The following is a 26,668-nucleotide window of genomic DNA, read 5'->3' as shown; positions in this document are numbered from 1 at the left end:
CTTCCCCTCCTTAGGAAGGAAATCATGTGCAAATGAGGTAACAGTGAGCAGCCCATTTGCATGCGATTTCCTTCATGCATGCCCATTCCTTTCCGAATCGCTAAGGGATCGGTAAGGGAAGGGCTTTTTCCGTTCAGTTAGTGCATCAGTTAGTCCACTGCAGTGCCCCCTAGGGTGCCCGGTTGCTGTCCTGGCATGTCAGGGGGACCAGTGCACTACGAATGCTGGTTCCTCCAACGACCAAAGGGCTTGCATTTGGTCGTTTTTGAGATGGGCGTCCTTAGTTTCCATTATGGCCGAAAATCGGGGACGACCATCTCTAAGGTCAACCATCTCAACATTTATGTTGACCATCTCTAAGATCGACCTAAATGTTGAGATTTGGGCGTCCCCAACCGTATTATCGAAACGAAAGGTGGACGCCCATCTTGTTTCGATAATGCGGGTTTCCCCGTCCCTTCGCCAGGAAGTCCTGCGAGGACGCCCTCAGGAAAACTTGGGCGCCCGTTCGATTATGCTCCTCTTTGTCATGTTCATTGTGGAAATCCTGAAAACATACTAGCTGTGGTGGTCATCTGGAAAGGTGTGGAAAGCTTTGGTTTAGTGAGAGCAGACTGGAGCTTTAGGCCAGGTGTACTATTGATTTATGTTGTGTATAAATATAGCACTTTGCTATCTATAAACACTATAGGGCCACGGTAATATTTGTTTTTCTAGTTCACTGGATGTTCCCTTCTGTGTGTTTACAAATACAATTGAGATCCGTCCTTCCCTTTGAATTATTTTTGAATTGCAGGGCATGCTGTGAGAATACCTGATTTTCAAGAAACTTATTGTTATTGTATTACATAGTTCCCAATCTAATCTGAGGTGGTATCAGTTTATCACTTACTAAATTCAACTTGTTTTGTATGAGACTATCCTGGATGCTCTCCAGGAGATTTAAAAAAAAATAGTACATGGAAAGGATAGACTATAGAAGAAAGGGTAACATCTATCAAAAGCACTTTGTGGTCATTATTCAGTGATAATTGCATAAATCCTTCTATTTAAAAAACAATTCTGTGCTGGCTAACCAATAGCTTTGGCATGAAAAGCTCAAAATCCATCCAAAATGTATCCATTGAAAATGAGAAAAGTCCAGGACTATTAAGGCAGTAGAGCAAAAATATTTCCGGATACTGACTGGTACTTGGTAAATTTATCCACACAAATAGCAGTCCTATCTTAAATAAGTTAGCCATCTCAAGTTTAGAACTGCATATTCAATGGCCCTGCCTAAAGGGATAGGGCTACTGATTATCAGACATAGAAGAACTGATAAATTATTTACTTACCTTTAAGCAATAGCCATAGTTCAGAATATTCTTTAAATATACCATCCACTAGCACCAATGTCTTTTGGGGAGTTGACTTGTATCACAGTTCTAACACACTCCTACTAGAAACTCTTTTACCGCCATCCTCAGTGGTGACACTCACCAATTGTAGGATATTGATAAACACAGAATTTTTTTTAAAAAGGGATCAAACTATAAGCTAGTCTCCATACCCTTCCCCCTATAGTTTTAAAACGTGGATTTTCTGCCACAGCATTAACAGATAGTCTCAAGAAGGCACAGAAGGGCCCAGTTCAGTTCTCATTCCCACCCACCCCTAGCTCAACTGTTCATTTAATGTTTTTTAATGTTCAGTCTTAGGAAAATAAATAAATAAAAGAGAGAGACGCAAGCATTATTAACTAGTTTCCATAGTGTACAATCCCTTTTCCCTATAGTTTAAACTGAAACTTTCTTTAGAGGTAGAAACGTAACAACCAAGAGTATAAAAAGGATAGTATCAAGGCTTAAACTGTCTTAAGTTCCTCATAATTTTAAAACTTGAATTTTCTGCCACAGCATTAACAGATAGTCTCTAGAAGGCACAGAAGGGCCCAGTTCAGTTCTCATTCCCACCCATCCCTAGCTCAACTGTTCATTTATAGGCAATTACTCTAATTAGGACAACAAGATGGGAGTTTTCATTAGAGTTTTAATTACATTTATTTAGTTTCTAAAAGACAAACCCTAAATAAATTACAAATTACACCAATCTTAAGGCTCTTTGTATTCATCTGATATCCCTAATACCTTAAGAAGTTTAATTAAACAACTCTATACTAAGATGCAGACAGAAGTTCAGCAGTGAGAGAGGTGCTATCCAGTCTTTTGCACTGAGTGTCACATATATGATTATCTCTCAGGTGGTGAGATGTCATATATTTGTGCTCAATGCAAAGAGCTCCTAGCTCTCAAAGAATGAGTCCATTCTCTTGAGGCTACAGTAGCTAAGGGCAACAGAATGGTACATAGAGGAGGCCTACAGGGACGTTGTAGAGAAGTCCCACCTCCAATCTGGCAGCCCCTGTGCTGCCTTGGAGGAGGGAGGCCTTCTAAAAGGAGAGCATCACCCTGGTGCAGGTGGAAGTAATCCTGTAGCCATGACCAGCACACCAGGGGATGCAATATCCTCTCACACTGAGGATGTGTCTCCAGGAGCTTCTGCCCAGGTAGGAAGGGTTAGGATGATGGAGAATGTGGTAAAGGTGGTTAGCTTAGTGGGGTTTAAAAGGTTTGGATGGCTTCCTAAAGGAAAGGTCCATAGTCCATTATTAAATAGACTTGGGGAAAATCCACTGTTTATTTCTAGGATAAGCAGCATAAAATGTATTGTACTTTTTTGGGATCTTGCTAGGGACTTGTGATCTGGATTGGCCACTGTTAGAAACAGGATGCTGGGCTTGATGGACCTTGGGTCCATCCTAGTATGGCAATACTTACATACTTACATAAATCCGATCTTAATATGGTGAGATTTACACACCCAATTCTTCATTGGGAAGCAGTGAAAAGTTTTTATGGTAAATTCTTAATATTTTAATGTTTTTCTTTATACACTTAAACAGCATTATAGCTAATAAGTTAAACAGTCCAATACTCATTTTTTAATGTTCTTATCAGCCGGGAAATGTTGTTTTGCCAACATAGGCTATGTTTTGCTTGCCAGCTGTATGAAGGTTACCCCCTGCTAAGAACAATGCCTCCACTTATCTCGCCAACATAGGCTATGTTTCGCTTGCCAGCTGTAGCAAGGCTTACCCCCCTAAAAACAACAAAAGTATGGGTTAAATATTGTCACGACTGTGACTTTATTCCATGCCTACACTCACCTTGCCTCCGGGTGACCGGGTCCTGTGGTTGCTGTGGACTGTTTTTTTCCTGTTTCCCAGATGTCTTCCAGGTTCGATTCCGGTCCTGATGTTCTAGCTTTCCAGACTTGTCCCGGTGGTTCTGCTGTCAAGCCTCACCGGTGACATCATCTGTAATTGCCATATTAAGCACCTGGGAACTTTCAGGCTTTGCCTTTGCAACAGAGGTCTTCAGATGCACTTTTGTCTGAAAGTGTTTGTTGCTGCTCTAGCTCCGCTAGTATCTGCTTTTTTGTGTCCTTAGCTTTAGTTTCTTCTGTTTGTTCTTGCCTTGGGTGTCTTTAACTTTAGTTCCTTGCTGCTGTATCTGCTCTGCCTAGCTTCAGTTCCTTTCTGTTTGTTGCTGATTTGCTCATTATCAGTTCTAGTTTCCCTCCTGCTGTTTCAGCCCTGTGTGTCTTTAACTTTAGTTCCCTGCTGCTGTGTCTGCTCTGCCTAGCTCCAGTTCCTTATTGTTTCCCTGATCTGTCTGTCTTCTGCTATAGTTCCCTGCCTGCGTGTTCCACCCTGGTTGTCCTTAGCTTTAGCCCTTCCTCGTTCGTGTCTGCCTTGCCTGAGTACTTCAATCTGGTTCCAGTCCAGCCAAGCCAAGTCCGCTCCAGCTTGTGGTTCCAGTCCAGCCAAGCCGTCCGCTCCAGCTTGTGGTTCCAGTCCAGTCAAGCCCAGTCCGCTCCAGCTTTTGGTTCCAGTCCAGCCTGTTGGTGTTTGTCCGCGCTTCCTGTTGGGTGGTCTTCCTGCTGTTGCCAGTCTCTGGCAGCAGCCAAAGGGCTCACTACTCCAGATCGCTTGCAGCGACGTGACAAATATAAAACCATAGATATCACTAAGTATATAGACTAAGGGGCCCTTTTACTAAGCTGCGGTAAAAGGGGCCCTGCGCTAGCGGTGGTGGCTGTTTTTGTTGTGCGCCAAGGCCCCTTTTTACCACAGCAGTTAAAAAGGCCAAAAATGAAATGGCCATGCGGTAAGTTCACATTTGCATGGGGCCATTTTGGGGGGGGGGGAGCACCTACCGCCATCCATGGAGGTGGTGATAAGGTCTCCTGCGCTATCCTGGCATTATTAATTTTTCAAAACTTCCAGCAGCACCGGAAATGCCATGTGCTGGGGGCAGAGCTATTGCCAGTGCCCACATTGGGCCGGCGGTAGTTCCGTGTTGTCGCATGGCAAGCCTGTGGTGGGCTTGCCACACTTTAGTAAAATGGCCCCTAAGGTGGTTTCTATGCTGTGTGCCTCACCAAAGCCAGACTGACATAGATGCAACAAGTGCCTCTTTTGTACAAAGTCTTTATTGCTCTAAATTATTTTTCTACTAATTATTTATTATTTATTTTAGTGCATCTCTACCCCACATTTACCCACATGAGCAGGTGCAATGTGGCTTACAATAAATCAAGTGGATACAATACAAGACAATGATGGCTCAGAATCAGAAAGTGACAGGGGGGGAAGGAACAGGGGATAACACAGGGTAAATGACAGGGGAGAAGCGATGGCAAGAGGGAGAGGTTAAACATTGGAGTTGCCAGTGGAGTAAGCCTTGTCGAATAAGAATGTCTTTAAGGACTTCTTGAACAGTTGGTGGTCGGCAAGCTCCTTAAGTTGTTTTGGTAGGACATTCCAATATTTCGGACTGAGGTAAGGGAAGGATGATGCAAAAAGAGTCTTGAATTTAACATTCCTACAGGTTGGGAAATGGAGAATGAGGGAGGTCCTTGCAGTTATTAAGGCATTTCTAGATGGTAGATCAATGAGATTGAGCATGTATTCTGGAGCTTCACCATATATGATCTTGTTGTAAGTGAGCAGATTTTGAATGTGATACGGGGAGCCAGTGTAGTTGAAACCGAAGAGGTTGAGCAGGTTCAAAGCGCGATTTCCCCAGTATGAGCCTTGCAGCCGTGTTTTGGACTTTCTGAAGCCGTTTCAGTATGTAATCCCGCTGCAGTAGTCTATATGGGATAGGACTAGCCAATGAACAAGGGTACGGAAAAGCACTCTAGTTATGAAATGCCTTATACGCTTCAGCCTCCACATGGCGTGGAACATTCTTTTTGTGATGGTTTGCACTTGATTATCCAGGTGTAAATGGCTATCCAGCACAACTCCAAGGATTCTCAGGCTAGGTAATACCGAAAGTTTGTAATCCTTAATGTTGAGTGTAGTTTGGACTACTTTATTGTACTGGGTCGAAAAGATTAAACATTGTGTTTTGTCTTTGTTAAGTTTAAACAGAAAAGTCTTTGCCCAGGATTCCATGATGGAAAAACGGTGATTTCTGCTAATGTGGACTTGAATGGGATATAGATGGTCACGTCATCCGCATAAATGAATGGATTAAGGCCAAGCTTTGATGATGCATTTGCTAATTGAATCAACATAATGTTGAAAAGGGTTGGAGAGAGGGGTGAGCCTTGAGGTACCCCACAATTGGCTTTCCAAGGCGCAGAAATGACGGAATTAGCTTTGACTTGGTAGGTACGGGAGGAGAAGAAACCCTTAATCCAATTTAGCACGTTCCCACTTAATCTGAATGTGTCCAGCAGATAGAGTAAAAGCTCATGAGCCACCATATCGAACGCACTGGACATGTCAAATTGAAGTAATAAGATTTTGTTACCAGTGGACATTTCTCTTTTAAAATGAGACAGAAGGGTAACCAGAACTGCTTCGGTACTGTACTGCGGACGGAACCCCGATTGAGAACAATGCAGAATATCAAAATTCTTCATGTAGTCTGTTAGCTGAGTATTGACCAAACTTTCCATAGTTTTAATAAGCAATGGTATAGATGCTACTGGTTGATAATTTGAAAGGACATCAACTCTTATTTTAGGATTCTTGGGCATAGGTATGAGAAGAATGTTTCCATGCTCATGAGGAAAAAGTCCCTGTTGTAGCATGAAGTTTAAATAGGAGGTAAGTTCGACAACGAAGCACTCTGGTGTGGATGTGAACAGGTGACTAGGGCAGATATCAAGACCACAATGTTTCTTGGAGAACTTGTTTAGCGCTCTTGCTACATTATTGACTGATAAATTGCTGAAGGTGGTCCAACTACGGTCTGCTGGGCATTGGTCAAGAGGTGAGTCCAGTGATAGGAGAAAGTCCTCAACGACTGCAGTACTGCTGAATAGTGGCTTACATAACAGTTGGATTTTCTCGTTGAAATATGTGGCAAGCTTATCAGCAGAGGGACAGTCCGTTTGCGAGGACACAGTTCTGCTCGTGTCAAGGAAAGAACTCAAGAGGCGTTGGAGTTTTTTAGCATCCATGCCAGCTGACACAATTTCTTTAGAAAAGTATGTTCACTTTGCCTGTTTGATAGCATATTTGTATCTCCTACGACTTGATTTCCACAAGTTGAGCGAACAATCGGATCTCGATTTACGCCATGCTCTTTCAAGTTTTCTGGTTTGTGTCTTAAGTGTTTTTAACTCCTTAGTAAACCAAGGCGTAGCTTGCGGTTGTAAGAGGTTTTACGTTGCAAGGGTGCTATATCATCTAGGACACATCTGCATCTATCCTTCCAAGCGGTTAGATAGAGAATTGAGGCTGGCTGCGCTGTCCAGTTATCACTGTATATTGACTGCCAAAATAACTGAGGGTAGACTATACCTCTAGAGGAATAAGCAGTGGGTTCGCTAGGCTGAGAGATGCCCGATTTTAGCCAGAATTGTAGTTTGAGATGATCGGACCAAGGTGTTGCAATCCACCTGATGCCATCTAGCTGGAAGTTCACATTGGCAAGGAATTTATAGGAGAGAAGATCTAGTGAGTGACCTTTTGAGTGTGATGGACAAATGCTGGGGCAATTAAGATCCCAAAGACGGCGGAAGTCTAGGAAATGGGTTGCATCCAATGATTGCAGATCATCCAGATGGAGATTAAGATCACCCAGAATAATAATATTTGAATGAGCAATACATGTGCTGGAGATGAAGTCCATAAGCTCAGTCTGGCAATGTTTCCAGTTATTAGGCGATCTGTAAAACAGGATGCAAGCTAAATGATCACGAAGAGTAGAATGATGGATTTTGATTGCAGCCATCTCAAGGAAAGGGGATAAGTGATCTGCACAAGTTTCAACTGAGAGGTAGGAACGGTAGATTAACGCTATACCTCCACCTCTCTTTCCTGATCTATCCCAGTGTACCAACTTGTAACCCAGAGGGCAAAGGCCCAAGATAACCGGGTCCTTAGGCACCTGAATCCATGTTTCTGAAATGAAGAGGAGATCAAGGTCCTCAGATAAGATCCAATCCGATATGAGTTCAGGCTTGTTCACTACGGACCTTGCATTTATGTAACCTACGTGAAATTGAAGTTACTGAGCAGCCTGCGTAGTGTCACACAAGATATTTATAAGTTGACCTGATCTTGCAGGTAAGGGATCAGCCAGGGTATGAATACACGCTTGCTCCAGGTGAAAGGCATTGCGAGTTGGACGGTGAGTCCATAGTCTTCTACTATTTGTGACAAGAGGAATGAAGTTAAACTCTGGTTTTGTTGCAGTGAGTGTGGTATGGATTAGGATAGAAGAGTAGACAATAAGGAAGAGGGATGAGGAAAACATAGTGGATGAAGTCTTGGACTACGCTCAGTTGTGCATAAATGAGCTGGCGTTGTTGTGCCAGTAATTTAAGTGACTCTAACCTACAAGACTCAGATGAATGGTATGTGTCCACTCAAGTTAGAACAAGTAGCAGCTGGAGCAGAGGAGGAGCCTACTAAGCAAGTCGAACGCTCTGGCAGGTGGAGCAGCAAGAAAGGCAACTGAGCAACTCCGACGTGAAACATGAAAGCCACGTGATTTATTTGTAGCAGCTCTGTCTCGTTGTGGCTTATACCTGTTTCATTTACTGCTTAAGTTAATGTGGTTACACATCCTAGTAAAGGCATGCAGAAGCCACAATCACTCTTTGACAGTGGGCAGATTAGGGCTCCAGGCAGGCGACGGCAAAACCGCCTGTAGGCAGCAACCACCCAGCAGACCTGAATAGCCCCTCCTCTTTGCTTACTCAGCCGGCCAGACCCTTTGATGTGGGAAACAGCCAGAAGATCCAAATGTGCCAGCGGGAGTAACCGTCTAGGCATGACAGACCATGGCGCGCAGAGCAACAGTCACCGTCGATCCCCCTGACCCGACCCACCGACCAAGCGCAGCCCGGGAAACCTCAGTCCTTGCTCAGGTAAGGCATCCTCGACACAACAGCGGGCAAATCCAGGCAGGAAACCGGCCGAGGAGGCTAGTAAATAATTTGAAATACAGACTAACGGCCAGGAGGAACTCAGGACGTGGCTGATTAAATCGGCACCATTTTCGTACTAATGTACACATAAATGTTAAATTTGAAACCAATCTATAATTTTCTGGTAATAAAGGATCCAGAGAATTATTTTTTAACAATGGACAGATGACTGCCTTTTTCCAACATATGAAATGAGATGCAGTTTTAAGGCTTGCATTAATCATAGCAAGGATATATGGATACAAAAATTGAAGATTTTGTGTAAGAAATTTAGATGGTACTGGATCAAGTATTGAAGTAGTCATATGAACTTGTGACATTAAAGCTAAGTCCCTGCTCATCCAGTAGGCTGAAATTCTCCCAACCCTTATCTAGATGAGACGAATCAACAAGTTCCTCTAGATCAAGATCAAGATTCTCCAAAGAACTTACTGTACAGTTACAGGCTTATTTTCGAAAGAGAAGGGCGCCCATCTTCCAACACAAATCGCCATTTTTGGGCATCCTCAACTGGTTTCCGTCGCGGGGATGACCAAAGTTCACAGGTGCGTGTCGGCACCGTAGTGAAGGCGGGACAGGGGCGTGATTAAGAGATTGGCGTCCTCGGCCGATAATGGAAAAAAGAAGGGCGTCCCTGATGAGCACTTGGCCGACTTTACTTGGTCCATTCCTGTTGGTCTGCATAGCGACACAATGTGGCAAGGGGAAGGCTACCGGAGAAACCACAAAGATCAACTCAAGGGCCAGGAAGATTTAAAGACATGCTGTTGAGTTTCTCCGGTAGCCTTCCCCTTGCCACATAGTGTCGCTACGCAGACCAACAGGAATACAGTTTGTGCAGTTACTTCCAGCTGAATATTCAGTACTCATTAATAGTTTCCACTTACAATTGGAGCATTGGACACTGAAACAGCCATCACTGGGCTTTTGACATCATTAAATCGTGGCCATCTTTGTGTGAGAGGCTGGTGAAAAAGATCCAGGAATCTTAGGTCTCCACTTACATTTGGAGCATTGGATACTGAAATAGCCATCATTGGGCTATTGACATCATCAAATTGTGGCCATCTTTGAGTGAGAGGCCGGTGAAAATGATCCAGGAACCTTAGGTGAACTGACTGCATAGCAAATATAGTTTATAAATTTATTCAAGCCAATAGAGACTACTTGATGGCATCTTTAGTATAACCATGACCATGCTCCTTGTATAGTGATGTATTAATGGAATGGGAGTGCATGAGATTATTTGCTTGTGAGAGAACCAGAGAGCGTGGTGAGTGGAAGTGAGTTCCGCAGAAATTGTGTTTGTTTGTTGAATATATATGCATATGTACTAGTTAATTAAAGTATGTTATTTAATTTTGGAGTACTTTAAGTGAGTTATGTGATTAAATTTTAACTGCCAGACCCTCGACCATTCTTCTAACATTCGGAGATCCCTTCTCATCGTTTCTACTCCCTCTAGGGTATCCACTCTATTGGCTATTTTCGTGTCATCTGCAAAAAGGCACACCTTTCCTTCCAACCCTTCAGCAATATCTCCCACAAATATATTGTAACCAGGTACCTCAAAATGCAGCCATGGATAGAACAATCTCCTCCAGCCACGGGCTCCCGGTACAGTCAAGAAATAAATGTCCACCAGCAACTTCAATCTTAAGGACTTTATTCCATGCAGGTTTCTAGTAGACCTGATACACAGTTCCAACAGCAGCATTCACCTTCAATCTTAAGCACATGTAAGCCACCTGAAAATGTGTGGCAAATAGTCCCTTTTAAGCAGTAGGCTATCAGCACATACCAGGATTCAATACAGGCTCACAGTCAGCTCCAGTCTGGGCTCTTTATCCAGTGCACAATAAACAGTAGTTCAATTCCAAATAGAAGCAGTTCTTTCAGTTCATCATCACAGTTAAATCACAAAGCAGCAGTTTCTACCTTTTGCTCTCTTTACCTTCAGGAGAGTTCAATACTTTAGGAACTTCTCATACCGGAGTGGAGGAGTGGCCTAGTGGTTAGGGTGGTGGACTTTGGTCCTGGGGAACTGAGTTCAATTCCCCCTTCAGGCACAGGCAGCTCCTTGTGACTCTGGGTAAGTCACTTAACCCTCCATTGCCCCATGTAAGCCGCATTGAGCCTGCCATGAGTGGGAAAGCGCAGGGTACAAATGTAACAAAAATAAATACCCAAGGGATTTCACCCTGCATCAGCTTCACTGATAAATTCAATACTTTAGGGACCTCCCTTACCCAAGGATTTTCAGCCTGCAAATATTTTGGGACTTCCTCATACCCAAGGGATTTCAGCCTGCTTCAATACTTTAGGGACCTCTCTTACCAAGGGTTTTCAGCCTGCAACTGCTTCTCTCCACCCTCCTTTTGCTTCTCTCCTCCTGGGACTCCTTCCTACCTGCCTAATCAATCCCTGGCTTCTGCTCTCACAACCAATCATTCTCCTTCCATTAGCTTCCCCCACACCCATACCAGCTGAGGTAAGCATTAGACTAATGATGAGCTCCTGCACACAGGGTTTCCTAATTCTCTTTCCCCCTAGTGGCAGCCAATCTACACATCCTGCCAACTTACACCCATGTCTTCCCCTATTGCAGCTAGGAGTCCAGTCCGGGTTCCTCATCTCACCCCCTTGCTCCTTGCCTGCAATGCCTTCTGGGACTTGTATTTCAAACTGACACTGCCTTAACCCAACTATCTTGGATGTGACTTTATCACAATATTAAACAGAATAGGCCCCAGCACGACCCCTGAGAAAGTCCACTGCTCACCTTCCTTTCCTCCAAGCGGATTCCATTTACCACCACCCTCTGCCACCTCTCGGTCAACCAGTTTCTTATCCAGTTCACCAGTTTCAGTCCTAAGTTCAACCCTTGCAGCTTATTCACGAGTCTTCTGTGGGGGACTGTATCAAAGGCTTTGCTGAAGTCCAAGTAGATTACATCTAGCACATGTCCCTCATCCAGTTCTTTGGTCACACAGTCAAAGAAGTCACTAAGATCCGCTTGGCAGGATTTTCCTTTTGGTAAAGCCATGTTGCCTTGGGTCCTGTAACCTGTTGGCTTCTAGAACGTTAACTATCCTTTTTTCAGCAGTGACTCCATTATTTTTCCTACCACCGACATGAGACTTACTGGTCTGTAGTTTCCCACTTCTTCCCTGTCTCCACTTTTATGAAGAGGGACCACATCCGCTCGTCTCCAATCTCGCGGAACCTCTCCTGTCTCTAAAGATCTATTAAATAAATCTTTAAGAGGTTCCACCAGAATCTCTCTGAGCTCCTTTAGTATCCTGGGATGTATTTCATCCGGCCCCATAGCTTTGTCCACCTTCAGATTCTCCAGCTGTTTAAGGGTAATCAATAGAAATCAAACAAAATAAAACATGGAAAACAAAATAAGATCATACCTTTTTTATTGGACATAACTTAATACATTTCTTGATTAGCTTTCGAAGGTTGCCCTTCTTCGTCAGATCGGAAATAAGCAAATGTGGTAGATGACAGTATATTTATAAGTGAAACATCCAAGCATTTCATTGACAGTCTAACAGGGTGGGGGTGGGTAAGAGGTATGCATGGGAACATTAAAGCATTGCATTGATAGTCTAACAGGATGGGTGTGGATAGGAGAGAGGAGAGTGATAAACAGAGAAATACAACTTTATGGTCTATAATGGGTTAGAAAACCCAGATCCTTGTTAAGTCCTGTCTGTTGGGTGTCAAAATATTCAATCATTCTGACTTCAAAGGTCTTACGTTCCTGTATTGTTTTAAAGTTATCTTTCAAGATTCTTACTATGAAATCACTGGTACAGTGTCCTGGTATTGTAAAGTGTTGGCCCATAGGGGTGGGGGACTGACTGGCACTAGCGTTCTTCATGTGATGTCTATGCAAATTAAATCTTGTCTTAAGCATCTGGCCTGTTTCCCCAATATAGCATCATTCGTTACATTTTTTACACTGAATGATATATACCACTTTGGAAGATGCGCAAGTGAAAGATTCCTTTATGTTAAATATTTTTCCTTTGTGAATGACTGTGGGGTCCTGTGAGATGTTTTGGCATAGCTTGCAGCTGGATATATTACAGAGGAATGTGCTTTTGTCTTCCTTTTCAGTCTGTGTTGGGAGTTTACTTCTGATTAGTTTGTGTTTTAAGTTGGGTGGCTGTCAGAAGGCCAGCACTGGTGGGGATGGGAATATCTCTTTCAGTAATTCATCCTCCTGGAGTAGAGGCTGCAGATCTTTTATGATTTTTCTTAATTTTTCCAGCTCTGGGTTGTATGTCACTATAAGGGGGATTCTGTCTGTGGCTTTTTTTCTTTGTACTGTAGCAGATTTTCCCTGGGTGATTTGAGGGAGGAGGCAATATTCTTGGAGATTATTTTGGGGTTGTAGCCTTTCTGTTTGAAGGATGCAGTCAGGATTTCAAGGTGTCTGTCTCTGTCCCCTGGGTTGGAGCAGATACGGTGGTATCTTGTGGCTTGGCTGTAAATAATGGATCTTTTTGTATGTGAAGGGTGGAAGCTGGAGTTGTGGCGGTAGCTGCATCTGTCTGTGGGTTTCTTGTATATAGATGTTTGTATACAGCCATCACTGATTGAGACTGTGGTGTCCAAAAAATTGACTTTTTCTGGGGAGTAGTCAATTTTGAATCTGATTGTAGGATGGTATGTATTGAAGGAACTGTAAAATTGTTTCAGAGTTTCTTCCCCCTCTGTCCAAATCATAAAAATGTCATTGATGTACCGGTAGTATTTTAGGGGTTTGGTCTGGTATGTATTCAGAAATGTCTCTTCCAGCTCAGCCATAAAGAGGATGGCATATTGGGATGCTGTCCTGGTGCCCATCGCAGTGCCCATTATTTGTAGATAGATATCATTGTTAAAGTGAAAATAGTTGTGAGTTAAAATTAATTTGATTAGTTTTGTATTGGTTTCTGGTGAGTATTGATGGTCCAGTGTGCATGTTTTTAGGAGTTTCTCACATGCAGCTATGCCATCTGCATGGGGAATGTTGCTGTATAGTGATTCTACATCCATTGTGACCAGAAGGGTGCTTGATAGTAATTGCGTGATGTTTTGTGCATGAGGGATTTCAGAATTCCCTCTATGAGTTCAGATATTTCCTCCTTGAGTGTGCCAATATCCGATATGATTGGTTTGCCAGGGTTTCTAGATTTGTGGATTTTGGGTAGCATGTAGAATGTGCCCACAGAAGGCTGGTTTGGTATGAGTTTCTTCAGATGTGGCTGTACTTGTTTAGGAAATGTTCTGATCAGGTCTTTCAGCTGCTTTGTATAATCCTGTAGTATGTATTGTCTGAGAGCTGTCTATGCCCTTCTTCAATGTATTTTTTTTGTGTCCATAATTACCACTGAGCCTCCTTTGTCTGCGGGTTTGATGATAATGTGTTGGTTAGTTTGTAGAGTTCTTATGGCCGCTCTTTCTGGTGGAGTAAGATTGTACAGAATTTTCTTTTGTTTGCTGGAAAGTTGTGATTTTACCCTCTGTCTGAAGCTTTCTATGTAGTCGTCCAGCTTGTAGTTTTGTCCATCCTGTGGGGTGAAATAAGTGTTCTTTTGTTTAAAACTGTATTCCCGTCTGTTGGGGGTCTCTTTGTTGTGAAAATGTGCCTTCAGGCGCAGTTTTCTAAAGAATTCTTCTAGGTCTGAGTATAATTGGATTTCGTCCAGCTTGCTGGATGGGCAAAATGAAAGTCCTTTGGAGAGTACAGAGACTTCAGGCTGTGATAATTGATGGTTTGAAAGGTTTACTATCCCCATTTGATCTGCATCTCCAAAAGTGTGATCAGTGTTTCTTGGTTTGTTTGGGCTCTGATTTTCACATACCTCAGATGTGTATCCAAGTTGTCTAGGAATGTTGGTTCTGCAGTGCTGTTTCTGCTCCAGGATAAGCAGTTTTCCTCTCTGTGATTCTGCAGGAGAGAAGACGGCTTTATTTCTTTTTTGCGGATAGCGATGTATTGTTTTTCTCCTTGGATGTTCTGCAGGTCCTCCTTAAGTTGTCTCATACGGTGTGGATGTGGTTCCTTCATGTTCCTCATGATTTCATTCCTTTGGGTTTGTATTATTTTCTTCTTCTTGTAGAGATGATGTATAAGTTCATTTCTTAGTTTCTGACTAGTGCGTTTGCAGAGTTTCTCTGCATAGTCAGAATTGTAAGTAGTAGCCAAAGGATTTTTGATCCTCAGTCCTTTAGGAATGATGTCATTCTTCTTGCAGATTGTCAGAAAGTAAAGATGACTGTTCACTTTTGTTTCTTTTTCCATAAGTTTGTTCATTTGCTGTTTATAAACTCTTTCTTCCGTAAACGGCTCAGTATCCACTCCATTCCCAGACATTCCCTCGGCAGCCGACCGCAAAATAAAAATTGCCACGCGTCCATTTTGGGCCTGAGACCTTACCACCACCCATTGACTTTGCGGTAAGGTCTCATGCATTAACCGGGCGGTAATCATCAGTGCACATACACTGCCGATTACTGCCCAGTTAGTGCCAAGTGGTAGAAAATAAAAAATATTTTCTGCCGCACGTATCGGACGCACGTAAAAAATGGAGTTACCACCCGGGGCACACGGTAGCTGGTTGGTATTTCCAATTTAATGCACCTTAGTAAAAGGACCCCCAAATTAATCATTTATCATCATCATCCTTTCTTCTTTCACCTACAGTACTGACATAGTCTCCTGCAGTTCTTCTTTCTGAGGATCCTGCTGCCTTTTTATTTAGTTAAAAAATGTATGTACCGCCTATAACCTAGGTGGTTTCCATGCAAACACCTTCCTGATTCCTGTGTCAAGTAATCTAGATCCTCTCTTGGGCAAAGTTATAGTCACTTCATCTCCCTGATCCCTGCTCAGGGACATTCTTGCTTAATCTCTTGGCCTCTCCCCTTGTCACTCTCAATTGTCCAAGCTTTATTCATACTTCCTTACCCTTGGGTTGATACTGTGCTTTTGCAATGTCTTTCCTATCCCTCCTTCCCCACAGTCTTAGGGTGGAGTATGATGAATACTCTATCATTGTCAGGAATATGCTGTTTGTCAGTTTAATCATATGGGAACAGAATGGACTTCTGTTGCTATTTGCATTGACAGATTTAAACAAATGCACAATGAGAAGATGCTGGTACGCCTTGCAGTTGCTAATCCCTGAATGTCACCCATGCTCCAATGTCAAAGGAAAGGAGAGGGTCAGGGGAGGTGTGAGAGAGTTTGAGAGGGGAAAGATTTGGGAGATACAGAGGAATTTTATAATCTTAAGATTATGAATGTCCAGAGCTCAGCACAATGTCCTCTTTACTTCATTCATGAATTCCTTTTTTGTCCAGTTTATCTTGTATTACTGAATATTCTTTATATTGTGTATAGCTAGAATGAAGCCTGTTTACCCCAGGGATGCCAAATCAACAATGATTAAGTGAGTCTGTCTAATTCATATATGGTTATGGACTCTGTGAACATTTAGGGCTGTCAGCTTGTAAGCTCTCTCTCTCCCCCCCTGTTTTTTAAATTATTCTTTAGCTTTGTCCCTTCCATATTGCATAGTGCCTCTTATTTTATTTTTTGCTTGTTTTCTCACTGACCTTTGTTTCATCTATCTGTTCTGTGCCTCTCTTCTTCTCTGTCTCTGACGCATTGCCTTCAAACCCCTGTAGATGTTCTTTGATTATCGTGCTTTCTAGTTATTTCCCAATTTAGCATTTTGCCCTGAGTAATGCTGGAGTTTGTCAGTATAATCATGTATGATTTGTCAGCAACCCCCCCCCCCCCTCCAACCTTCTTTTACAGTGGAGAAGTGGTTCACTTCCTGCTTCTGTCACTGATGCTTATTGTGATCTTGAGCAAGTCACTTCATCCTCCATTGCCTCAAGTACAACTTAGACTGGGCAGGGAAATAAACTTGTACATCCAGTCGTAACTCGCCTTCAAGCTCAGATTTGGAAAAAGCGAGTAATTAAAATCTTAATCTGCTTGAATAGTTTGCACATGATTGTATTAGTGCAGTCCTGTTCCCACTCTCTCATCCACATACACTGTATGCTGACTGGTGCAAAAGCTTCCACAAGTACAGTAGTACATATGAATTGCTCCTGTGGCCATGGCAATGGCATTTAAAAACAATCAAAAATACTGGAGAGCAAAAATACACTGTGAAACTAATACCATTCAATTTGCTCTAGACAATAACCAAAGAAGTTGCCTGTGAATAACTTATTAAAGACAGGGGCACCTACAAAGATGGCCTTCCTTTAAATAGCTTTTATCACAGGTTTCATTCAATCCTCTGAAACAAGCCACAATAGAAAACAACTTCTACAAGGAGAAAAAACTATTGTAGCCAAAAAACAGAAGGGCCATTTTACTAAGCCGTGTAGGCGCCTATGCGCACCCAACATTTGCCAATTCAGAACTACCGCCCGGCTACCGCATAGCCCGGGCAGTAATTTCATTTTTTATGCGTGCCCGCTATACGCGCCAGAAAATATATTTTATTTTCCGGCATGTGGCGCTAACCGGGCGGTAATCGTCATTGTTTGCGCGCTCACAATTACTGCCCAGTTAACGCGTGAGACCTTACCGCTAAGTGAATGGGTGGCGGTAAGGTCTCAGGCCCAAAATGGACTTGCGACAATTTTCATTTTGCTGCACATCAATTTTTGACAAAAACATAAGGGCTTTTTTGCAGGTGCACTGAAAAATGGACCTGCGTGTGTCCAATACATGCACCTACATCAGCACAAGTCACTTTTTGGCGCACCTTAGTAAAAGGACCCCAGAGGAAATTATTGATGCCATCTTGGCAGTGCTACAGTTGATCAACTTTTGGAGCTGACCTGGATGGGCAATTTTGCTGAAATGTAACGGTTACAGAGACCACCCGGGTGTATAAGTTAAGTAGTAGTTTTTACTGTGCACATGTAGTTATTACACTTTTCAGCACTGGTATGATATTAACCTAATGGAATATTATCTTAGTGTATTTTTGTTATATAATTTCCTCTGTTTTTTTGGCTACAATGATTTTTTTCTCTTTGTAGTTGTTTTCTATTGTGGCTTGTTTCAGAGGGTAGAGTGAAACCTGTAATAAAAGCTGTTTAAGGAAAGGCCATCTTTGTAGACGTCCCTAGCAGTTGAAGCTTCTATTCTTTAATAAGTTATTCACAGGCAACATCCTTGGTTATTGTCTAGAACAAATTGAATGGTATTAGTTTCATTTTAAAAAATGCCAACTATAGCATTTAGGGACCCTTTTACTAAACATACTAGACGATATAGCACCCTTACGAACAAGAACCTCATGTAGGCATAACTCTATACCATGGTTCAATGATGAACTGAAAACACTAAAAACACAATCCAGGAAACTCGAACGAGCCTGGAAAAAAATAAAAGATGATCACACACTCAATGCATGGAAACAAATACAAAGAAAATACAAATACGCAATAAGACAGAGGAAAAGGTCATACTATAAAACTAAAATAGGGCCAGATTACAAAAACACGAAAAAACTATACCAACTCATGAACAAACTATTAGACATCACAGCGGTCACTACAACCAACACAGACATCCCATCTGCAGACAAACTTGCTAAATACTTCAACGAACAAATTGCAAACCTAAGCAACACGTTACCCCAGGACAATACCAATATCGAAAACTTCATCAATGGTCTGGACCCAACCCTTGGAGAATACCCAGCTAACCAAACAACTTGGTCAAATTTCGCTCTCCTTACCGCCAAAACAGTCACCCAGGCAACCTGATACAATCAATGGTACTAAGCCATGTAGACTACTGCAATGGAATTTATGCAGGATGTAAAGAACAACTCATAAAGAAACTTCAGACCACCCAAAACACGGTAGCCAGACTTATATTTGGAAAAACGCGATTTGAAAGCGCCAAACTCCTCCGAGAAAATTTGCACTGGCTCCCTATTAAAGAACGTATTGCTTTCAAAATCTGCACCCTGGTTCATAAAATTATCTAAGGAGGGGCCCCGGGATACATGACAGACCTCATAGACCTACCAATCAGAAACACAACCAGATCAACACGAACATACCTAAACCTCCACCACCCAAGCTACAAAGGACTCAAATACAAATCAACTTATGCATCTAGCTTTTCCTACATAAGTACACAACTATGGAACGCATTACCAAAAGTCATGAAAACAACGTATAACCACCTAAACTTCTGGAAATCATTAAAAACTTACCTGTTCATAAAGTCATACCCTCCCGACCCAACTTAAATGCCTGAACCCTGCAACACTACGAAATCAAAGCACATAATGGACATAACATAACCCTTCCTCTCAACGATTCCCTATGAGTCTGTTCCACACAAACTTCATTCTACCTCAACATCACTGTGTATTTGTTTATACCGGAATTGGCGAACGCCTTTACGGTACTATGTAAGCCACAAATAAATAAATAAGAGTCTACGTGTGCCCAATGCGGACCAAAATGGAGTTACCGTGTGGCTCTTGTGGTAATTTCATTTTTGGCATGCGTCCGGAACGCACATCTGAAAAATATTTTTTATTTTCAGGCATGTGTAATGGACGCGCGCCAAGTGGCATTTGGTGTGCCTAGGTCATTACTGCTCGGTTACTGTGTGAGTCTTTACCGTTAGGTAAGGTCTCAGAGCCAAAATGGTTTGATTTTGCCGCACGTCCATTTTCGGCAAAAAATAAAAGGCCTTTTTTACAAGTGCGCTAAAAATGGATCAACGTGTGCCCAAAACCTGCGCGTACACTAGTGCAAGCCATTTTTCAGCGCGCCTTAGTAAAAGGATCCCTTAGAAAGGCATATTTACAGCTGCCACTATTAAAGACCAGTGGTGATATTGAATATAAAGTATACTGAATGCGGTTGCTGCCACCAGCTATATGTGTAGTTAAGTGGTTTAATTTAGGACTGAGAGGGAGTTTATTGAGAATTTTCAAAATTGTTACAATACAATATTAGGAAAAGAAGTAAGAAATCCATAATATGAAAAGAAATTATGATACACATCAATCCCCACTAGCCCACATCACGAGGAGCCAACAGAAGCAAGTAGCCAATAAAATTAAAGAAAATAAGAAAAAATACAAGAATGTGCAAGCAATCAAATTATACAACCCCAATTTAACACCTGCATATACACTGGACCTTAGAAAGTTCCATTTTATCTGCAACAAAGTGCTCTAAATGAATTGGATCAAAATAATACTGTTACCCTTTGTAACCAGACATTTACAGGGGAAACTTTAAGAAAAAAACTACTTCTAACTGCTAAAAATTTAGGTTTAAGCAGTAGGTCTTACATCTCATTTGAGTTTGTCTGGATACATCGGGAAACATTAAAATAGTTTGACCAAAAAAAGGTACATTTTTTTCTGAAAGAAAGTTTTCAAAATCAACATCTTTTTGTGTACATATGATAGTGAAACCAACAGGGTAGCCTTTTTAGTTATAGGTTCTTGAGAAGACTCTAAAAACTTAAACAAATCAAGGCTATCTGGAGAATTTAAATTGTCCATATCTCCTTCATGATTAACTACCCTGGAACCCTGAGGTAGATAGGACAGATGTTTTGCTGGCATAAATTATGCCGCATAGCTATATAGATAAGTGGCTGAATATTGCTGCTATCCAGATAGTACCAAAGCAGTTAAAGAGATTTTTGATCCATGTTGAAAATTGATAAATAGCATACATTTAGCGATGGCCATTAAACATTTGTCAGTTTGAATACTGGATCCTACATCTATATTCATTGAGCACATCACAAATCAGATGCAATTTCCTAATCATGGAAAAGTTACAAATAGATGAATAGCTCTGAAAGTTCAGATGCTCTATATAACTCAGGTGACACATTATAGGGCTTTAAAACTGGATTCTTTACAAAGCCTTTTTGGTCAAACCTTTACTGATATACAGGTTCAGAATAATGATGAATTATTTTGATTAAATTGTTCAAGCAATATCCTGGGAGTGATTAAATGGAGTACTATCTCCCCGTTTCATGAGACATATCCTGTGGCAGGGGGTAGATTTTGGGGGCCAAGCTGTACTCAATTTATTATGGCACTGCTGGGCGTTGCAGTTAAGGCTCTTATTGGACTGGGAGCTGTGTTCTTGGAAGGGGGGATTTTACTTGAACAGGAGCATTGTTCTCTTTTTCCTTTAAAGAATTTACTCTGGCCATCTAGATTCCCGAAAGAGTTTTCTCGGAGACTACACAACCCTTCTATGTTGCATCTTTGGGGTTGAGGGGAAACCCAGGGACCTACTGTGCAAGATTGGATTCTCTGCTTGATGACATTAAGGGAAGTGGAGAGACTTATAGACTGTTATCATGGTCATTTTGATCCTACCCAGGAAGAATGGACTCATCTGGACACTATCATTGCAGCTGGGGGGGGGGGAGTTGAGTGGGGAGTCTTCGTTTCTTTGAGGGGGCACTGAAGAGTCACAATGAGCCCTCAGGATGGTTTTGACATTGGAGTCTGGAAGGAGGGTAAGGGGGGTGACTTGGTGTGGTTCTATAATCTGTTGTTTTCCATGGTTGTCACGTGTTTTTTGCATACTTACATATGGTTTATCAATAAAAATGTATTGATACTAAAAAATATATATATTTTGCTTGCCTGTTGTCATTTGTAATCATTAAGTGACATAGCTTTATCTCTCTTTCTGCAGTTCATGGGTCAGGCTAACCTGCATGTTTTTGAAGACTGGTGTGGGAGCTCAATTAGCCAGCTCCGTAATAACCTCCACTTCCCACTGTACCCGCATGTAAGTACTATTCAACAAAATCTATCCTGTTGACTTAGGAATTCTTGATCCTTGAGGGGAAAAAAGGAACTACTTAGGACAGAGGCATCCTAAAATGTCATACGTGTACCTGGTTTATTTAATGGTCCCTGGATGTTCAAAACATTCCAGAACATCAATGTTCATGTTGCACTTAGAATGAAGTTTTGAACAAAATAAACTTACGTTAATGTGATCAATAAGGCTACAATTTCTTTTAGAAATTTATATTTTTTTTATTACGTTTTGTTGTTTTCCTCATCTTCTTTCCACCTCTACCCAAGACAGTTTCTCTAGTAAACATGGTTACCCTGGAGGGGCATAATCGAATGGGGCGCCCAAGTTTTCCTGAGGACGTCCTCGTAGGACGTCCCGGTGAAGGGGCGGGGAAACCCGTATTATCGAAACAAGATGGGCATCCATCTTTCGTTTCAATAATACGGTCGGGGACGCCCAAATCTTAACATTTAGGTCGACCTTAGAGATGGTCGTCCTTAGAGATGGTCGTCCCCGGTTTTCAGCGATAATGGAAACCGAGGATGCCCATCTCAGAAACGACCAAATCCAAGCCCTTTGGTCATGGGAGGAGCCAGCATTCGTAGTGCACTGGTCCCCCTCAAATGCCAGGACACCAACTGGGCACCCTAGGGGGCACTGCAGTGGACTTCACAAATTGCTCCCAGGTGCATAGCTGCCTTACCTTGGGTGCTGAGCCCCCCCCAAAGCCCACTTCCCACAACTGTACACCACTACCATAGCCCTAAGGGGTGAAAAGGGGCATCTACATGTGGGTACAGTGGGTTTGTGGTGGGTTTTGAAGGGCTCACATTTACCACCACAGGTGTAACAGGTGGAGGGGTGGGCCTGGGTCCGCCTACCTGAAGTGCACTGCAGTACCCACTAAAACTGCTCCAGGGACTGCTGTCAAGGAGCTGGGTATGATATTTGAGGCTGGCAAAAAATATTTTTAAAGTTTTTTTAGGGTGGGAGGGGGGTTAGTGACCACTGGGGGAGTAAGGGGAGGTCATCCCCGATTCCATCCGGTGGTCATCTGGTCAGTTCAGGCACCTTTTTGAGGCTTGATTGCAAGAAAAAATGGACCAAGTAACGTCGGCCAAGTGCTCGTCAGGGACGCCCTTCTTTTTTCCATTATCGTCCGAGGACGCCCATGTGTTAAGCATGCCCCAGTCCCGCCTTCACTATGCTTCCGACACGCTCCCGGGAACTTTGGTCGTCCCTGCGACGGAAAGCAGTTGAGGACGCCGAAAATCGGCTTTCCATTATGCTGATTTGGGCGACCCTGGGAGGACGCCCATCTCCCGATTTGTGTAGAAAGATGGGCGCCCTTCTCTTTTGAAAATAAGCCTGCTGGTGACCTATATGTGAAATCAAAATGTGCTATTCTCAACTGACCATGACACAGTTTTGTTGTGGTTAAGTCACAGGGCCATCCCAAAAGGTACAAAATTTTAACATGGTATGTTCAAGACGTTAGCCGTCAGAAAAACAAAAGCAATGAACAAATACAGGACTCTTTGGTCTGTTTATTATCTGTCATGCTAATTTCCTTGAACCCTCTGCTCTTCCCTATTCATTTCTGGCTTTTTGCTGTGATATGTAATAATGTTTTGAACTAAATACAAGAGATTACATAAAAGGTCTCGGCCCAGGTACACATTCTTCTCATTGCTATGATCAAAAACCTCTTCTCATCATTTTTATGATCTTCTTCTAAGTGTAAGGGTGTTTCCTGGTCATAGAATGGTCCATCACTGGGTTCACATCCCAAGACCCCCACAAAATATTTATTTCTTGTTGGTCCTCTCCTTTAGTCGCTCTCTGCACATATGTTCTGGTCAGGGTTAGGGTCATGGTCATTGATTTAATAAACCGCCTTCCACACTTTCTCAAACTTTGCCATTTTCCCCTCATCATTCAAGTGAGTTTGTCATATTTTCCATCTCTTCCCACATAGAAGTCCAGAGCTCTATTTGGGGTCCCATTTCCTCCTTCCATTGACTTGCGATCATTAATCTTGCTGCTAACAGCATATTTAAAATAAACTCTTTCTAACCTTCCTGCAAATCTCCCACCCCCAATAGACACAATTTAGGGCCACAAAGAGGGGCAGAATCGAACAGGGTGCCCAGGTTTTCCTGAGGACGTCCTCGCAGGATGTCTCCTGCGAAGGGGCGGGGAAACCCGTATTATCGAAACAAGATGGGCGTCCATCTCTCATTTCGATAATACGGTCGGGGACGCCCAAATCTCAACATTTAGGTTGACCTTAGAGATGGTCGTCCCCGATTTTCGGCGATAATGAAAACCGAGGACGCCCATCTCAGAAACTACCAAATCCAAGCCATTTGGTTGTGGGAGGAGCCAGCATTCGTAGTGTACTGGTCCCCCTGACATGCAGGACACCAACTGGGCACCCTAGGGGGCACTGCAGTGGACTTCAGAAAAAGCTCCCAGGTGCATAGCTTCCTTACATTGTGTGCTGAGCCCCCCAAACCCACTCCCCACAACTGTACACCACTACCATAGCCCTTAGGGATGAAGGGGGGCACCTAGATGTGGGTACAGTGAGTTTGTGGTGGGTTTTGGAGGGCTCACATTTACCAGCACAAGTGTAACAGGTAGGGGGAGATGGGCCTGGGTCGGCCTACCTGAAGTGCACTGCAGTACCCACTAAAACTGCTCCAGGGACCTGCATACTGCTGGCATTGAGCTGGGTATGATATTTGAGGTTGGCATAGAGGCTGATAAAATATTTAAAAAAAAAATGTTTTAGGGTAGGAGGGGGTTAGTGACCACTGGGGGAGTGGGGAGGTCATCCCCGATTCCCTCCGGTGGTCATCTGGTCATTTTAGGGCACATTTTTGTGGCTTGGTCTTAAAAAAAAGACCAAGTAAAGTAGTCCAAGTGTTCGTCAGGGACGTCCTTCATTTTTCCATTATCAGTCGAGGATGCCCATGTGTTAATCACGCCTCAGCCCCGCCTTCGCTATGCTTCTGACACGCCCCCGGGAACTTTGGTCGTCCCCACGATGGAACGCAGTTGAAGACGCCCAAAATCTGCTTTTGATTATGCCGATTTGGGCAACCCTGTGAGAAGGACGCCCATCTTGCGATTTGTGTTGAAAGATGGGCGCCCTTCTCTTTCGAAAATAAGCCTGAAAGTGGCACATTATAGATCCTCTGTGAAATAAAAGTCTAGACTGCCTGCTAAGATTTTTGTGCCACTCATAGGTCCACCACATGTGATGTAGAGAACCCTGCTCTCCACATCTACGCCAACTTAACCCAGAAGGCAACCAACCCATGCAGTGAAGCTGGGCGGGGCTAATATAAAGTCTATTAACCACTCGATAGTGAAATTGTTTGTATGTAGGCATACACCTCAACCCATTCCTCATCTTATAACGGTTCCTTCCACAAGGCGTTCCACTGGGACTCATGCAATCTAGGGCCTCCATCCAATATAAACTGGATATCAGCTTTAGAGTATCTACAGCCCTGAAATAATGTTTTTTTAAACGGTCTTAAGTGACCTTGCCAAAGCTGTCTAGATATGAGTTCTTGAGATGAAATATCTTAATTGAAAGCATGCAAAATAGGGGACACAGACACCACTGATCTGTCCCAATCTACTTTGTGATCACCACCCTGTCCTCAACCATAGTTTTAAACTTATCTACTCCTTTCCCCCACAATTACAACCTTAAGTTCCTCCACTCCCTTGTCAAAAAGGGATAATCCTATATAATAAAACTCACCCTCAATCTTATGAAGACACTGATGTTAGTGAAGCCAAGCCACTGACGTCACTTCCTTCAAGACAGGTTCGAAGGGTTTGTGGTGGTGAAGCCACCGAAATCGCCAAGTCTCCGGGCCCCGCCCTCGCGTCAAACATGATGACGTTGAGGGCGGAGCAATGGCGTCACACACCAAGGGCGGAGCAATGGCGTACGGTGCATTCAGGAGGTGCGGAGCAATGGCGTCAGAACGACGAAGGGGTCGGTAGGTAGGTAGGGAGGGAGGGAGAAGGGGGGGGGGTGTTGGGGAGGAAAACCTTGCTAGCGCCCATTTCATTTGCTCCAGAAACGGGCCTCTTTTACTAGTAGTTTAATATTTTACTCTCTGGAAAAATTGGATGCCATCCCCTTGGTGTGCCTCACCAGCCCCCATAACCCTTATCAGGGGACCAATGTAAGGGTATGTATTATCCATTATCCCTCCCTCCCTGTCTGAGGTCTCAGAACAGCCAACTTCAAATATTGGCCTAGCCCTCCATATTCGCCTTCTCCACCCTCATCTACAGAATGTCCTATCATTATAGTGATATTTTATAGCTTAAAGCACAGCTGCTTTATAAACAGTTTTCAATATGGGCAACTTAACCCCTCCCCTCAATTCATAGCCAGCCTGCATTGGCTGATCTGCACTCTTTTCTTGTTCCAAATAAATTTACTCATACTGCACTGCCAGTTTACAAAGTGTTTAGAGGGAATCGGGATGGGGAGCTGTATGAAAAGAAAGTTAAATCTGGGCAGAATCACCAATTGTGTAGGTTGTGATCCTTGCCCACAAACTTAGGGTGAGCTTCCCCCACTCTTGCATCTCAGCCTGTATCTTTTATATTGTGGGATGATATTTCAGTGAGTACAAACCTTCAAGGTTTGCAGACAATCAAACCCCAAGATGCCAAAAACTACCCTTAACTGATTGGAAAGAGAATGGGCCTATCCAATCCATAGGTTGGAAGCCAGTCCCTAAAGCCTCTGTTTTACTCACATTTAAATGATAGCCTGATAATTTATTTATTTATTTGCTGCATTTGTATCCCACATTTCCCCACCTATTAGCAGGCTCAATGTGGCTTACAATTTTCCTTCATGGCATTTGCCACTCCAGAGTAGAAAGGTACAGTTGATATTAAATAGAGAACAGGATGACATAATAGATTAAGTGAATAACATAATGGATCGTCATTACAGAGTAAAAGAGACAATTGACATTACCTAAAGACAGGGGCGTATCTGCGTGGGGCCACGGGGGCCTGGGCCCCCGCAGATTTCGCCCCCGCCCACCACTGCCGTCGCCGCCGTCACCTACCTTTGCTGGCAGGGGACCCCAGCCGAGGTCTGCTTCCTCCTGCCGCTGCCTTTAAAAATATTTTTTCAGCTGGCGGGGGATCCCAACCCCCGCCAGCCGAGCCGAGGTCTTTTAAAGTTCTTTTTCGTCCTCAGGAGTCCGTGCTGTTGAAAGCTGCTCCTTTCGGAGTCTGACGTGCAGCGACGTCAGACTCC

At 43.1% G+C, this 26,668-nt stretch overlaps 1 protein-coding gene across 3 annotated transcripts in view; it reads left to right on the top strand.

Annotated features, from left to right (window-relative positions):
- The window catches only part of B4GALNT3 (beta-1,4-N-acetyl-galactosaminyltransferase 3), a 378,744-nt gene that overhangs the window by 266,719 nt on the left and 85,357 nt on the right, over nt 1–26,668 (top strand). For 2 of the 3 annotated variants that reach the window (XM_030214008.1, XM_030214009.1), the window contains exon 7: nt 21,244–21,339. In XM_030214008.1, coding sequence (XP_030069868.1) covers nt 21,244–21,339 — 96 coding nt within the window. Of the gene's footprint in view, nt 1–20,992; nt 21,062–21,243; nt 21,340–26,668 lie in introns of those variants that run through there. The other variant, XM_030214010.1, reaches the window with a different exon arrangement.

This window comes from Microcaecilia unicolor, chromosome 9, assembly GCF_901765095.1.
Source record: "Microcaecilia unicolor chromosome 9, aMicUni1.1, whole genome shotgun sequence".
In the NCBI taxonomy this organism is placed as follows: Eukaryota; Metazoa; Chordata; class Amphibia; order Gymnophiona; family Siphonopidae; genus Microcaecilia; species Microcaecilia unicolor.
The sequence above is the reverse complement of the archived record's forward strand: the minus strand, read 5'-3'. Positions and strand labels throughout refer to the sequence as shown.